Source organism: Propithecus coquereli, unplaced genomic scaffold (assembly GCF_000956105.1).
Source record: "Propithecus coquereli isolate 6110/MARCELLA unplaced genomic scaffold, Pcoq_1.0 Scaffold218, whole genome shotgun sequence".
NCBI classification, from domain to species: Eukaryota; Metazoa; Chordata; class Mammalia; order Primates; family Indriidae; genus Propithecus; species Propithecus coquereli.
Genome location: NW_012146967.1, coordinates 1,781,005 through 1,797,858, shown reverse-complemented (window position 1 = coordinate 1,797,858; position 16,854 = coordinate 1,781,005). Strand labels below are relative to the sequence as shown.

Genomic DNA, 16,854 nt, shown 5'->3' with positions numbered 1-16,854 from the left:
ACTAGCCACTGTGCAAACTTAGGACAAATCTCTATGTGTAGAAAAACTGGTCCCCTACAAACTTCAGTTGGGCTGTAGGTACTATATTTACTTAATCATTATTCAAGGACAGCATATGTGGCCTATCCACATTTTAATGATTATTGAATGACAAGATGATGGGGCACTGGATAAGCACAGCCACACAAGACCACCTAGTTTTGTTCTGTGTACTTACACCGTAAGTATTCAGAACGTTATTTATATTACACACACACACACACACACACACACACACACACGGTCCTATCAAATGAAAAGTGAAAAGGAAGAAAGCAGATCATTTCAATACTTTTTATTTGAGTGTGAAACCATTCATATCTTGCACAACTGTACAGATAAAACTATTTCCATTTTAGCTGTAGACATGATTATCACACTGAGTGGTGTGATGAAAGATTTTATTTACAGAACAATTGCTAAAACATCCGATGTCATATTTCCATTTATTTCTTACCCATAGGGTAATAGGTCCACCATAATTGCTTGGTGCATTTTATAATACAGAAAGAAAAACCTATGTTAATCTCTAACAAACCTCACAAATTGCTATAAATCTGACGAAAAAATACCTACGAAAAATTTTCCAAAAGTACAATACATTTTTATTTCCACACATACACAGTATAGTATAGGCTCAAAGGCACAGCTTTGAATTTTTTTTTCTATCAAAGTGTCGGAAATTATTATAGTCTTACGAAGGAACCATGAAAGTTATTTTCACACTTGGTGCTTGGTAAATTAAAGTTTGGTCCATCCAGTTTCACTAAGTTAACACAGGGGAGCTGAGTGTGATACTCAATGCCATAAATCCACATTCTCATAGAACTTAAAAAAAACCCTCTCCTGCCTCTTGCTGACACTAGCCATTGTGCAAACTTAGGACAAATCCTTGTATGTAGAAGAACCGGTCCCCTACAAACCTCAATCAACTTAAGGCAATACAGAACAGGCTTCTTCCTTCCCTCAAGACAGTGCTTACATTCCAAGACAATGCAGGTACTATGACAGATGTGAGTGTAACAGAGAATCTAGAGTTTCTTGACACTTCCATTTAGCCCTGGTGCTCCAGGAAGCAGTGATAACACCACCGGGAAGAAGGGATGTGTAGAACATGTCTGAGGGCTGTTCATTGTGCAGTAAGGTGACAGACAGATGGCAAGGTGAATGCTCTTGGTAAATTATGTGCCCATCCAAGAACACAAACCAGATTCTGTCTCCAGTATCCATCCTTCAAGACTAAAGAGCTTTTGTCAACAGAAAACTAAGTAGCTTACCGGGAGTGGTTGCCAACTCAAAGCAAAGTCATGGAACAGAGGAAAAAGGCACAGATTAGCCTGCCCGAGATAGTGCTCTAAAGAAACAGTCAAGTCTGGCTTGGCTACGGGAACCCCATCCCACTGACTTTTAGTAAGTCCTGTTTCTGAACTAAAATTTATTCATCCCACATTGAATCCTATCCTCACATTCGTTAGGAAAATGGACGCCTAGGGATAGCCCATGAGTTACAATGTACAGAAATAAAGTCTTCTGTGGGATGGGTGTTGGGTTTATTATTATTATTAATAATTATTATTAATATTAAATATGGATTCCTATGATAGCAGTCATTTAGCCCATCCAGTAGAGGCCTCTCCGTTGATGTAAGCAAAGCCAGGAAAGTGTTGCATGTGCTCGTACTCAGAATTCCTGCGCGTGGTCAGGGGTGTGTACATGTCACTAGAGTTTCCATACCTCGTGGAATGCACAGACGGGCTTGTGTAGCACGTGTTGGCTGAGGGCACCTCTGGCCATCGGGGAGTGACTGGGGTAGGATGCAGTCTGGGAGTACTGCTCATCAGACAAGGTTCCATCCGGGAAGTGGGGCTATTGAAAGCGTACTTGTTGAGGGGAAAGAAATTCCACAAAGTTAACATTAGCTTGAAGTTGCACATACACAATATCAGTCATCTTCACAGTTTAGTTAAATTTCTTAAGATACTATTAATGAGAGTTGATGGAAAGGAATCAATGAACCTCTGCAAGATTGAACCTTGGCCTAGGGAAACAATGAACAGCAGAAGTGCCAATGATTTCATAGCCAGAGTTGGGCTGGGGTTCACTCAAGCAAATATTGGCTTTGTGCTCCTAATCTAGAATATTTTGGGAAGTCAAACCCAAAAGGAGGAATAGCCCCACTGGGAATACAGGTGAGGGTGTGTGTGCGTGTGTGTGTGTGTGTTCGTGTGCGTGCTAGTAACAGCATGATCAGGTAAATGTGGATGTATGGAAGGATGGTTCAAGTTTTGTCATTAGTTATGGAGATGTGATAGGGCCCACTCCATCAACCCAAGAGAACAATACTGCCAAGTAAAATACAATGACATTTTTAAAAATAGCATTTTACAGTTGAATTCAATTATGAACTGCAGCCTAAAAGCAGGCTTTTGAAGAGGAAGCAAGTCGGCAGCTTCAAAGGTTATTATTAGTGCCTATCATTTAGAGAACATCTTTCTTTTTGGTTTACATTCACTGAAGTCCTAGAAGACACAGGAGTAGGAAATGGTCAACTTCCGGGCTTGGTGTGAATGTGGAGGAAGGAGACAAGATAAACCAATGGAGAAGGGAGGGGCAGGGAGTTTCTCTGCAGGTCAGAAGAACAGGTGTTGGTAGCTAGAAGAAGAGGGGAAGCAGTTCTAGAAAGGATTAGGAGTAAGAGAAGTGCCTCTGAAGTGCTGCTTCTTTTACATTCTTTTCTGTTACCAAGACAGCTATGCAAATAAGCCCCTTTTAGTAAGCCAGGAGGGGGAAAGGGGAGGAGCTATGGGATCTCTTTGAGAGCTCCCAGTTTGCTGGCCAGTCAGCACAAAGATTTCTTTGCTGTGCTGAGGGCCACCCGGACAAGGACAGGAGCCAATCCACAGGGATGGCAAGGGCAGCCAGGAGAGAGGGTGTGCGTGAATGTATGAATTCTTCTGCTCCCCATCTGTCTTCCCTGACAGTTGGAGAGTGGAGCCCCAAGGGATTAGGTGGGAGGCTGCCTCCTGTGAGGGAGACAGACAGGCTGAAGCCTAGACAGTGGGAGAGGGGTTATGACAACAATGGCTGCCCCCGCAGTCTAGGTGGCCAAAGGGAACCACTCTGCCTCTTTGAGTGGGAGCCCAAGGGCAGCAGGGAAAGGCTCTTAGGCCTGCATCACGCAAAGAGAGCCAGCTGTTCAGGGGTGGAGAAAGAAGGATCCAAACTCTAGCAGTGAGGGATTTTCCTCCCTACATAGGATGGCATGAGTACGGCCACTTCACAGTCAAAAGAACAGCGGAGAAGGAAGGAGGGAGAAGGGCGTAGGTGGTGTCTGGAAACTCAAGGGAGAAGGCACCAAGGGCTGTTGCCAAGGAGACCACGGACAGCACGCCAAGGCTCTCATAATCCCAAATCAGATCAGAAACACTGACGCGTACCATGTGCTCTGCATCATGGGAGCCTACGGGGTGCTGCCTGTGTGGCAGCGACGGAGGACACTCAGGCCTGTGCGATTCCAGCCCAGGACCTGCTCCAAATCCCAGAGAGACCATAGTGAGTGGGCCGTGCCCAAGAAAACAAGATCCCAGGTGTATTCAACAGATAACGTTAAATATTCTTACAAACTGGTCCTTGATTTTTCAAAAAGGCTGCTTCCCCCTCCTGATAGTCTCTCAAATGACCTCCCTGGGTACGTGTCGCCTCACCTCATGGCACTGTCCCTGGTGCGGAAGCCTCCCTTCTGGTCCTGTGGCATGCCAAGCTGGTTCCCATCTCAGGGAACTCTCTGTTCTACCTGTTCTCTCTGCCTAGAATCCTTCTCTACCACCCCTGCCCCCAGCTCCCGGCATGCCTGCCTTCTTGTTATTCTTCGGATCTCAGTTCAAATGTTACCTCTCAGAGAGACTTTTCTGGACATCTTCTCTCAAGAAGCTAAGCACTCCTCCCACCATCTTTCAGGCCAAGACCTTCGCCTCCTGCTTGGCAGCTGTCTCTTCCCACTGGCTTATAGTCATACACTCCTGGTGGGGCTTTGTCATGTTCAACCCCATATTCCCAACATCTGGCACGCTGCCTGGCACCTAGCAGGTGCTGAATAATATTTGGTGAATGAACACTGGGGCGTCACCACTACCACAAACATTAGGGGTCGTGTAGTCCAAGCCCATGTTGTACAGATGAGAAAACTAGGACCCTTGAGGTGAAGTGGTCTGCCCAAAGTCACCCAGCAAGCTAGTGGAAGAGCTGGCACAAAAACCCAGTCCCGGGGTAGCACGTTTTCCCCACATTAATCTGACTGACCCGAATAAGGCTGACCTGCCACTCCCAAGTCACTCCTTTTTGGAAGCCAACCCGTTAAACTTTAATCCCTCTGCCCTCTCCCCCTACTGAGCATAGGGCCGTAGAGTTCTGACCTGGCCTCAGCTTGCTGGTTCTGACCGAGGCCTCACTTGCCTTGGCTTGTGTAGGTAAAATGTCACAGTACGGACTTGGAGCTCTTTCCCACAGAACCCAAGAGAGTGTGGCTTTTGTGCCTCGTCAAGGACCCTCAACGCAGCTGTGCCCAGAGGTGGTGTCATAGACTCAAAAGAGTAATTGCCTGGAAATGAGACTGGCTCAAAATATCTCCAATGTGACAATAAAATTCTGTTACCACAGAATCCAGCACGGAAAATTCTGTCCTGTTAGGTCAGCTAATTGCAAATGAGTCAGTGACTCGTTTTCCCCGTGGTGAAGAGACCATTGAAAGACGAGACGGCTGAAGAGCCTGCTGCCTCGGCCTGGTGATCAACACGGCCAGTGAAGCTTCTATTTAGTCTAGTGGGAGTGGCGGAGGCTGGGCTGTGGCACCCGCCTCACCTTTCACTTTACATCCGGTTGCACGCAGGCGCCTTAAGCACTGAGCACAAACCCTGTGTCCAGAGATCTCTGCCCAGAATAAAGGCGCTTTTTATTGGGGGCCCAAAACAGGAAGTTACCATTCTCTGGGTCAAATCACATGCTGTTGCTACCGATTTCAAAATGGACATAAGTCACCAGTTACCACCCCTTGAGAGGGGTGTGTGAGGGGTGTTTGTGAGCACGTGTGTGTGAGGGGGGGGTGTATGTGTGAGTATAGTCAAAGTTTCCATCAAATGCCCATGGTGTAAGTCCATCTCAGCTGTGACTGACTCCTGGCCTCTTTGGAGCCATATTAGGAATTTCTATTTTGAGAAACGACTCCCCATACCAAGGGCTGACTTTCCTACACATGGAGAGGGAAGAAAGAGCCCTTTATCCCTGACCCTTACCAAATGGGCTGCTACTTGAACACGGGGTGAAAGGTGACACAGTCAGGAGCAAAAACTGTTTTGCTATGAAAGGAGGCTCTCACCGCACCAAAGTACTGCCACGGGGCCCGCCCCAGGCAGTCTTCCTCTTAGTCTCTTCTGGAAGAGGATGTAGCTCCCAAAGAGTCTTTGTCAGACAGTCCACATCTGCTGAGCTTTTAGGGTCATGATTAATTAAGTTAATACACATGAAACCCACAGGATCCCCGTGTATTAAATTTTCAAAACATGTTTGTGATTATTTATGTTCTTCTTTTTAGAATCACAGGGTCATGGCCAATTGATGACAGGAAGAGGCTTAGTGACTGATCATCTGGTCCCACCTCCCATTTTACAGATGAGGGAGTTGAGGTTAAGAGAAGGAAAATGACCTCCTTAAGGTTACACGGCAACTTAGTAACAGAGTAAGGATCCCTGCATTCATTCCTTTCATTGGCAAGTGTTTACCGAGCACCCACTAGGGCAAAGCTCTGTGCTGGCCCTGGGAATATAATGAGAAGAAAAGAGTCTGGTCCATGCCTTCACGGAGCTGGTATGATGAAGGAGACATATTAATTACATAATTGTACTAAATATAATAATATCATAACTGTGGTGTTACGAAGGATAATAATAATATGCAGACAGTGTTAACTATGAGCCAGGCCCTGTTCTAACTTTATTACCTCACAGCAACCCTATGAAATAGGTGCTATAATTACACCCATTTCTCAGACAGCTCTACAGTCAGCGATCCTACAACATTATGGTTGACTGATTTTTTTTTCTCTTTGGCCCAGGATGCTATCCTGAAGCAAGCTTCGTAGCACACACTGGCCCTGGGCTGGTTTGGGCCAGACTGCTGGAGATTCTGTGAGAGCTGGTGATTGGCTGGTGAGCCTGGGCCTTGGCCATTCAGATGAGAAATAAGGAACAGCTTTCTAGTCTATGCTAAGTGGATTTCTAGCCATACAGCTTCTGGTTGATCAAATGGCTTTTGAGCTCAAGGACCTCTGGTTGCTGACAGGGTACAGGTTCCATGAACATATATTGAATGAGGCCCAGAAATTTTCTGTAGCTGTGTACTTGGTCTGGTTTGTTTTCTCTTTCTGGTAGGGCCTGGGGATGGGGAACCCTGGAAAGGGCAGCTGACACCATCCCTGTTCACTTACTCTGATGTGAACAAGTGCAGCATACTTGCAAAATGGGTGTTTTTCTGAAATGATTCAAACCTTGCACTATGAAACCTCATTCATCTGGAATCACTAATTCAGAAGTTACGAGAATTCAAACAGGGCCGGGAGGTTTGTATCACCCAGGAAGAAAGTATGTGTTGTGCAGATGAGTAGTATAAACAAGGGCACACACATATTCTATTTAAAAAAGCAAATGACTTAAAATTATTTGGAGCATATAAATGCTGAGATGCATACAATTACTGCACTTCACAGAAGTTTCAGTTCTTGAAGGCAAATCTCTCAGGCATTTGTTTGGAGAAGTTAGTTTCAGTTACTCTTGTGCTGATGGCCAATTGCATTTCTCTAACCATATTGTATAATTGTGATTTTTCTTCAATTCAGACTGACCTTTCCCCCAGAGAGTCTGATATAGTGAAGTGTGATATTCAATTACTTAGGATCGGAACAACTTGACCTCTACTCTGGAAAGCTCAAACTAATTAGCCCTGCAGTGGATTTTCCGCTATATGTTCAACTTTAAACCAAAGAACCAATGAAGGAAAGAAATGAGGTCTGGGTGTGTGCTTCTTCTCTTTGGTGACTTGAAACTCATTGAGAATAGGAATAGTAATCCCTTGAGTTTACCTTTCACCGTCTAAAACACAGTAGTATTCAGTGCCATTGGTTTGGGGTTGGGGTTAAGAGTTAGAGAATTTGCATTCGAGTCTGCTTTGTCACTTACTGCAGCAGTCCCCAACCTTTTTGGCAGCAGGGACCGGTTTCATGGAAGACAATTTTTCCATGGATGGGTGTAGGGGGTCGGGGGGGTTGAGGAGGAGATGGAGCTCAGGCAGTGATGCCAGCAGTGGGGAGTGGCTGTCAATACAGATGAAGCTTCGCTCACTTGCCCACCGCTAACCTCCTGCTGTGTGGCCTGATAGTTTTTCCACGGACAGGGTGGTGGCGGGGAGGAGCTCAGGCAGTGATGCATGGCCTGGTTCCTAACAGGCCATGGACTGGTAGCAGGCCACAGCCCAGGGGTTGGGGACTGCAGACTTACTGGATGCATGACCTGAAGGCATATTACCTTCTGCGGCTGTCTCCTCATCTTTAAAAACTGGAGAAAAATGGCTTCTTCCCAGGATTGTGAGAGGAATGAAATGAGTCCATGAATTTGAAGGTGCTAGAACAGTGCTCGATGCATAAATGTTAATGAAAAACAAACCAAAGGATACTTTGTCTTTAGACAGTACCTTCCCCAGGAGAGGTACATTTTAAACACTGAGCTCCTCTATCAACCTGGGTAGAGATATGATATAATTAACTTCTATCCACTCCACTTTGTAGATGGAGACTAAGGCATAAACCATGAAGTGCAGAGTGTGTGTATGTGTTGAGGGTAGGGGCGCGTCATTGGCCCTCATCTAAGGGCCACAAGGCATGGTGGTGAAGAGACTGGCCTAAGACCATATGGCCTCTCACATCTAGTCTGCATGCAAAGGGCTCCTGCTTTCATTTAGTCCTTGGGCCCTTTTATTAAGACCAGCTATTAAATGATAGCATTCCAATTGGGGACTATTGTGGCTTCCGGGGTGGATACTGCAGACCTATCTTTGATCACCAGGGACTGCCTGGGCCTTGAGGAGACCTTGGCTTCTTTTTACAGTAATAGCTTTAAAAATATCACTCCAGAAAACCAGCTCCTGACATTTCATGAGGGTGGACGAGGAAATAAGGAAAGGAAGAAGATAATGCCAGGAGCTGTGGCTTGGTGATGTCTTTGCCACTGGAGTGTAAGCTCTCCCAAAGCAGGCTCTGTCTTCTTCCCACTGTATTCTCGGAGGCTAGCACAGTGCCTACACATAGTAGGCACCCAGTAACCATTTGAGGAATGAATGAATGAGCTGCTTAGAGTGTGCTGAGTGCAACCCAGGCTGTGGCCAGAATTCTAAGTCATTCAGTGCATCACAGGGAGGAGCACAGACTGCTCCCAAGAGAAGAACCTAAGGAGCTGGCGTCTCTGTATGACGCAGCTGGAGACCTATAATGAATGCCCAAGGTGATGATTTAGTGGAATCAACTTCTTGGATTGTCTGGGGATTAAACCATGGCTCCCCTTGGTACTGCAGATGGAAATCAAAACAGACGCCTGTTTGTCCCGAGCGCCCATGTATTGTGGATACATTCTCCTCCGTGCCCTCCCTCGGAGGCAAGTCTGTGTGCTGACAGCTGATGTAATTGCGGCCTCCACCCTAGCTTCAGTCCTGCTATCTCTCTCCTAGACTCCTGTAAGTGTTTGGAGCACAGCCCCCAGTCTCCACCAGTCCCCCTTCTTAGTCTACCCTGTGGGCGCCCTGAGAGCTCTCTTTCTTGAGCATAAATGTGATCTTGCCACTCCCCGGCTCAAAAACCAACTGTGGCTTCCTGCACCTGCAGGATAGAGTGAGTGTGCTCAGCACACCATCCTATTGTTCATGTCGACGCCCTCTCCCATGTAGTCATCTGTGCAATACACTCTTAGTGAATGCCTACATCTGAGAGGCGGGACAGGGTGGTGCTTAAGAGCCTGGACGGGAGTCACACTGCCTGGGTTCAAATCCTCAGGCAAGTTACTCTGGATCTCACTTCCTCTTCTGCAAGGATTATCTAGAGAATGTAGAAAGTGCTCGGCTCACAGCCTGGCACATGGCAAGTGTTTAGGAAAAGTTAGCTGCTCTTTTTGATAGGTGCCCTGTCCTGTGACCTTGGGATACTAGACTTAATCTTTGCCTTCAAGGAGCTTGGGGTCTCCTGTGGTAGACAGGAAAGTCAGTGACAATAACAGGGTGTGGGAAGTGCGCCGAGAGAGGAAGCCCAGGGAGTGGCACCTAATAAGGTCCTGGGGGAAGGAAGGGGGTACTGTTAGGAAATGCCACAAAGACAGCAAGATACTTGTCCTGCAAGATAAGCAGAAAAGGCTGGGCAAGAGACTCCCAGCCAAAGGGGACAACGTCTGCAAAACATGGGGAACTGAGCACATGCAGGGCAACTGCACATGGGCTGGCGTGGCTGGGGCAGAGTGCGGGAGAGTGTTGGTGGGTAGCCCAGAAAGGCAACAGCAAGTCTTCAGAGACATGCTAAGGAATTGAACTTAACTCAGAAAGTGATGATGTGCCAAAGAGGCGGAGACTGTCGTGGTCAGTTGGGTTTTTTCTGAAAGACCAGCTGCAGAGTAGGGGGCAGACCAGAGATGGGGCAAGTTTTGGAGACATAGACCACCAGGAAGGCTTCTGTCATCATCTGGGTTAGAAATGATAAAGGACAGAGCGGGTGCAGAGACATTAAGAGTGTAGAATTGAATGGAATTGGTGACCAGTTGAATCTGGGGCCAAAGGGAAAGCACGTTTGACGAGTAGAACGCCCAGCATTGGTGTTACAGGTGCAGCTGCAGTTTCCTTTCACTACAGGCCACACAGGGCTGATTTGGTTTATTAGACGGTAAGGAGCCCAAGGAGCTGTGTGGTCTGACAGTGATCTGAAAAAGGCTCCATTTCAGGAGGATTCTTCTGGTTAAAGTTATGCATGTGGCCTGGATGAAGAGGAGCAGACACGGGAGACCGAGAGACCAGTTACGGGAATGCCGAGACATTAGTCCTGGCAGAACTCCATGAGGGTCTGCGCCAGGAGGGTGGTTAGGGAAAGGAGGACAAAGGCCTTGTGTGAGAGTGGCTGCCCAAAAAAGGGCAACAGACACGTGGCTGATTGGATCCTGGCATTAGAGAGGTCAAAGAGAGGACGGAACTAAAAGGAACTGTTTAGCAACCAGGTACGTGAGAGAAAGTGGAGCGTGAACGCTGGCCGAGCACCCACTGTGGCCAGCCATTGGAGGGTAGAAACAACACGGATGAGAAGACTGTCCTCACCTTGGGGACACACGGGCTGCACACACAGTGTGCAGAAGAGCTTATGAGCTGTGTTACACTGACTGGGCTTGGCACCAAGCATACCAAGGCCTGGGCAAGCAAGCAGGACCACCGACTCACCTGTGCAGAGCTCCTGTGGTAAGGGGCGTAGTGGAGTGGCCCAGAGAGGGCTGTGTCGTGAGGGAGGGCCGGGTACTGGCTCTGCATGGGGTGAGGATGCTGGTTGCCATAGCTCCCGTAGTTATAGCTTCCCGTGTATCTACAATGCAGCAAGCACATTGGATAGTGTGAGTGACAGCAAGGAGAGCACATCAGCTTGACAACCTTTAAGAATCAACTGCATCTATTTCTTTCCTTTTTATTCTTCTTTTTTTCCTTCTTTTCTATTCTTCCCCTGCCCCCCGCCCTATTTTTCTTCTTCTTTTTGATTCTTACATCTCCGTTCTGTGGCCTTGTTTCGGTAACTTTAAAACCCTAGGTTGATTTTCCTTCTCCCTCGGCACACCTGGAGCGTACCTCCCTTACCACCCAGCGAGCGCTCGGGGAATGAAACCTAGCCCTGAGCCAAGCGTAATTAGTGATGGAAACCTCTACTCCTGTTGTGTTTAAAAGTCCCATGTTATATCCTGAAGTCAAGTAGGAAAAAAAAAAAAAAAGAAATTACTTTGGGATTTATGTTTTTATATTACTCAGGCTTCTGCTTTCCCATCGTGGGAAGGATGTGGCGTGTGTCTGTAAGTTTTCTCCTGGAGGAAAACACCACGGCATGGTCAACCAGGTGTCAAAGACGCTGGTTCTAAGCCAGGCTCCACCACTTTCTAGCTGTGTGACCTTGGGCTCCTCACAACCCTGTTTCTTACATCTGAAAAATGCCTCATGTGGTTATTCTGAAGATCACGTGTGTGAAGATGCTCTATAAAAACGGAAAGTCCTATGTAAACACGGGCTATTATTATCACCGTCCTTCCCTGTAAAGTCTTTACAGCAAAGATGCTAACCTATGACTGCATGAGTTTTCTTCTGCCATTTCTGCAGAATCAAAAATGTCTCCGAAACAATGTTTTCAGAGTATATTCTAAATGCATGGAAAAATACTGTAAAAGGCCCCCTGAGCAAACAATGGCTGCCCTATTGACTGCTCTGGGGCTCCTGAACCCATGGAAAAGTATACCCACGTCCAAGCCTGTGCCCACCCTCAGGGTCACTGCCTTGCTGCGTTGTACTGGGCCACCTGTGTGGGAGGGACCTGAGAGTTCCTCCCCCACCTCCTCCCCATGTCCTCCCCAGCGGGTCTGTTGGAACCTGGCCTGCGAGGGGCTGCAGGTGAGGCCCCACATGGTAATGTCTCTTTTTGGTATCATAAGTGTCTTCCAGATCACTGCTCGTTAGACATTGTAAGGTTAGTGTCTTTTGATGAAGACAATGCATAATGGCAAAAAGCTCCCATGATTCAGGTAACACTTTTGAATGGATTTGTAACTTATTCATCACAGCAACATCTCCGCACAGATTTGGAAAAAGTATGGGCAAAACAAATGATTTATTTATCTGGGCTACAAAGCACTGCTGGAACCCACAGGGCTTCCTTGAATGCTGTGAAGAACTGCAGTCCTAAAGGGCCGCTGGCCCTCAGGTGGGGAAGCCCTCCTATTCTAAATGGAGTCATAAAAGACTCGGACCTACCGTGACGCTTTGTAAGGCTACAAAGTGTACAAAGAGCCACCCAGGGGAACTGCTGAAAGGGGTTTTCAGCTGGGGCTTTAAAGGAGTAAAGAGGGAAGAACCCAGGCTTTGGAGTCAGACAGAGGCTCAGTCTGGGCCCCACCATTTACCAGCTGTGTGACCTGGGGGGGCTGAAGTTAATCAACCAAATCTCAATTTCCTCATCTGTAAAATGGGATCACTAATACCCACCTACCTACCTGAGCTGGCTGTTGTGGGGATTACATGAGACACTGTGAGGACTCAGCAAAGGGTGGTGCCCTTCCTGTCCTTTGAGAAAACAGCTGCTAATAAACCCCTCTTTAGATCAAATTTTAAAAGTAAGGCAGCAGCCCAGGGAAGTCACCTACCCATGTTCCTCTCTGTGGGGATAAACTGGTATCCTGTGTGTGACGGAGGAAGAAGGCACATGAGTGTTCCTCATGCAGGGAAGCTGTTGGGAGTTCTCGGCTGGGGACCCAGCAGCCGTCGTCACTGTGTATGTTAGAGACCACGTGTATGACTGCATTGCTCCTGCAGAGACAAATTAAGATGCCTCGGTCACTAACACAGTTCTCACGTCACTTGTTCTTCCTTAGAACACTTTAGTGGCTTCCGATTGTTCTTAACTTGAATACCAAAATCTTTACCAGGCATGTGTCTCTGGCTCTGTTGACCTTACCAGAATTATCCCCAGGCCCAGCCCCAGCCCCAGCCCTCACCTTTGTTCTGTCCAGTCCAGCCACATTATCTTTCCTTTTGTTTTCTCCAGAGTACCATGATTCCCAGCACCACAGGGCCTTTGCACACACTGTTTCTGCTGCCTGGAATCCTCACTTTTCCCTTGTTACCTACTCATTCTTCACATCTCAACCCAAAAAACTCTCCTAACCCCAGACTAGGGCAGATCCCTCACTATACTGTAGGCCTTCATGGCACCTACCACAATTTGTAATCCTACACCCATTAGTGCATTTGATTTGATTAATGCCTATCCCCCACCAGACTGAAAGCTTCGTGAGAGTAGGGGCCTTGCCTATTTTGCCCACTAATGGATCCCCAGTGCTTAGCACAGAGCCTCAAAGCCAAAAGAGTCCAGTAAAAATTTTGGAAGGAGGAAAAGGGAAAGGAAAGATAGGAAGAAAGGAAGGCAGAGGAGAGGACAAAGAAAAGCTTGGAGCAATCTAGCCCAGATAGGCACTGCAAATTAACTTTCAACGCTCAGCTCAACAGGTGTTAAGGATCCAAAAAATTGCTTTAAGCAAACGTAAGTAGATTATTGGGTTCCACCTGCCCAGGTCTTTTTGAAGATTAACAGACAGTGACCTGGACAGTGAGCTATTACATATGTATTATTAATTCCCTTTATTTACCTTTTAATTGGATACCTTGAAAGTGCTAAAGGCTGAGGAAAAAAACCTGACGAAATGAAAAGCCCTCAAGCTGCTTAGAATTTTGAGACAGTTAGAATTTTTTTTTTTTTTTTGGTGACATTGTCTTGCTCTGTTACCCAAGCTAGAGTGCCGTGGTGTCAGCCTATCTCACAGCAACCTCAAACTCCTGGGCTCAAGTGATCCTCCTGCCTCAGCCTCCCGAGTAGCTTTTATTACAAGCATGTACCACCACACCTGGCTAATTTTTTTTTTTCTATTTTCAGTAGAGACGGGGTCTAGTTCTTGCTCAGGCTGGTCTCAAACTCCTGACCTCATGCGATCCTCCCACCTCAGCCTCCCAGAGTGCTAGAATTACAGGTGTGAGCCACGGTGCCCGGCTGAGATGGTTAGAATTTTCAAAAAATGATAATTTAAGAAATTGTTAGTAGCAACAATAAACTCAACAGACAACTTAATTTGTGATAAAATTTAAAATATATTAACATAGAGGAAATAATTAAACCTGTTTTAGAAGGTGGAGGGAATAGGATTTAATATCCTCCTTTAGGCCAGGTGCAGTGGCTCACGCCTATAATCCTAGCATTTTGGGAGGCTGTGGCGGGAGGATGGCTTGAGGTCAGAAGTTCAGGACCAGCCTGAGGAATAGCGAGACCGCCTCTCTACCAAAAATAGAAAAATTAGCTGGGCACAGTGGCGTGCGCCTGTAGTCCTAGCTACTCGGAAGACTGAGGCAGGAGGGTCACTTGAGCCCAGGTTGCCTTGAGCTATGATGAGGCCACTGCACTCCGGCCCGGGCTGATGGAGTGAGAATCTGTCTCAAAAACAAAAACAAAACAAACAAACAAGAAACCTCCTTTAGACATATGGAAAACCAATGAATTGGTTAAGGGAGCCATTTTTAAGGTGAAACAAAAGAGAAAACTTAACTTTCCAATTCTATATTTCCTATAGCAGACCATTTCTATCTAAAAATTCCTTGGCTATTGTGAATAGTGCTCCAATAAACATGGGCATACAGATATCTTTTCCATATACTGATTTCCCCTCCTTTGGATATATACCCAGCAGTGGGATTGCTGGGTCATATGGTAGTTCTATTTTTAGTTTTTTGAGGAAGCTCCATTCCATTCTCCATAGTGGTTGCACTAATTTACACTCCCACCAACAGTGTATGAGGGTTCCCCTTTCTTGACAATAACCGAGATTTGGAATCAACCTAAGTGTCCATCAGTGGATGAATGGATGAAGAAATTATGGTACATGTACACAGTGGAATATAATACAGCTACAAAAAAGAATGAAATCCTGCCATTTGCAATAGCATGGATGGAACTGGAGAACATAATGTTAAGTGAAATAAGCCAAGCACAGAAAGACAAATCTCACATGTTCTCACTCAAATGTGGGAGCTAAATATTAAAAACAATTGATCTCATGGAGACAGAGTGAAGAATGATGGTTATCAGAGGCTGGGAAGGGTAACGGGGAGAGGGAAATAAAATGGGTACAAAAATATGCTTAGATAGTTAGATAGAATGAGCAATATTTGATCGCACAACAAAGCGACTATAATCAACAATAAATTAGGGTATACTTTAAAATAACTAAAAGAGTGGAATTGGACTGTTCCTAACGTAAAGAAATGATAACTGCCTGAGGTGATGGATGCCCCCACTTACCCTAATTTGGTAATTCACATTGTGTGCCTGTATCAAAACATTACATGTACCCTATACAGATATATTAATACAGCCATTATGTACCCATAATCCTTTTTAAAAAATTCCTCTGGGAGGATAAAGAAAAGGTTTTCATTTAAAAAAAATTAGTCTATTCCATCCTAAGGACATTGCTAATAGCCTATGAGAGCAGCTGTGAGGGCGGGAAGAAGCAGAGTTGGTGGATCAGCACAGTGCCAGTTGTGTGACGGGGTCTCAGAAAGGAATACCCTCAAAGGCTGAAGAAATAGAATCCTACTTTAAGTGCATTGGTTTCTTATTAAAAGAATGCTTTGATGGACCCTTGCATAAATTGGGGAGTCTTTTGGAATGCAAATAATGTCCTTTTCTTTTTACAAAGTGACAAAAATTTATTCCAAGAGCATGAAAGGAGACACCATTTATTGAGCATCTAATATAGACTAAGAACTGTGCTAAGTGCTCTATAGACACCTGTAAAAGAAACTTTATCCCTAGTTCATAAATGAGGAAACTGAGGGTTAAATCCGGAAGAATTTGAAGAAGTGTATACAAATATAGAAGATTCAAGACAATAACATGAAAGTGGGAGTGAAAGAAAAAAGAAAAATAAAATTGGAGGCAAAAAGTGCAATCAGGAATGGAGCAAAACAAGCACACCCTAAAGGCCAAAATTTTTCCTACATATGAGCCTAAACTTGGATCCAAGTTTTTCAGGAGACAATGCCCTGGAAACTTGACCAGTTAGGAGGCATAGATTGACAAATTGCTCAGGAGTATACTGTCCTTGGAATTCATATCAAACAGGAATTTCTTTCAGAAGCTGTCATAAAGAGGCAACTGTGAACTGTTCAACAGTGTCCTCGTCACCCTTATAGTGGACTTCGTCTTGATTTTAAGGCCTGTTCCTATGTCAACACTAATTGTGGGCTAGTGGCATCACACAGAAGTCCAGTTCAGGGAGACTTATTATAGAATATTGAATAACTTGCCCAAGGTCCCCGAGTGAGTAGGTGGCCCAGTGGGGCTGTGATCCCAGGTCTGCCACACATTTTGCACTCTGTCTACTATAATGTCTCTTTGCTCTGGATCTTCATTCTGCCATAAACTAGCTATAAATCTTGGGCAAGCCTCTTAAATTTTATGAGCCTTTGTTTCATAATCTGTAAAACAGGGATAATAATAATATCTATCTTACAAGACTGTTGTGAGGATTAACTGAGATATTATAACATATGTCAAAGAACCTGGCATGTGGAAGGCTTTTAATGATGTTCAAAAGCACTCTTCATTATGAATTTAAGTATTCTTATATGAGACTTTCTTAAAGAAGGTATTTCTGTATTTCCCATTTCAGATCCCAAGAAAGAAGGCAAGTTTCTTGGGTCAGATTTTATCACCAGGGATAAAACATTTGAGTAGCAACAGTAACTTAACCAATTACAGCAAACTTCTATACATGTTTTTCTCTAAAATCACTGGTGTCCTTATTCACCAGCATGGCTAAAAGTACCCCTTTCAGCTTTGCACATCTACTTCATATTCTTCCCCCAAAAGATAGTGACTTTGGCAGGCTACATGTTATGCATCATTTGTAATCACTGCAAGAAGACTGAAATGGGCCGCGTGCAGTGGCT

At 45.5% G+C, this 16,854-nt stretch overlaps 1 protein-coding gene across 3 annotated transcripts in view; it reads right to left on the bottom strand.

Annotated features, from left to right (window-relative positions):
- Window positions 1–319: 319 nt before the first annotated feature.
- RFX4 (regulatory factor X, 4 (influences HLA class II expression)) overlaps window positions 320–16,854 on the bottom strand; it is a 157,502-nt gene continuing 140,967 nt past the window's right edge. For 2 of the 3 annotated variants that reach the window (XM_012644728.1, XM_012644727.1), the window contains exons 16-18: window positions 12,498–12,660; window positions 10,546–10,684; window positions 320–1,919 (exon numbers count right to left, since the gene is read on the bottom strand). In XM_012644728.1, the coding sequence (XP_012500182.1) occupies window positions 1,647–1,919; window positions 10,546–10,684; window positions 12,498–12,660 (575 nt within the window). In that variant the 3' untranslated portion in view covers window positions 320–1,646. The remainder of the gene's footprint in view (window positions 1,920–10,545; window positions 10,685–12,497; window positions 12,661–16,854) is intronic. The other variant, XM_012644729.1, reaches the window with a different exon arrangement.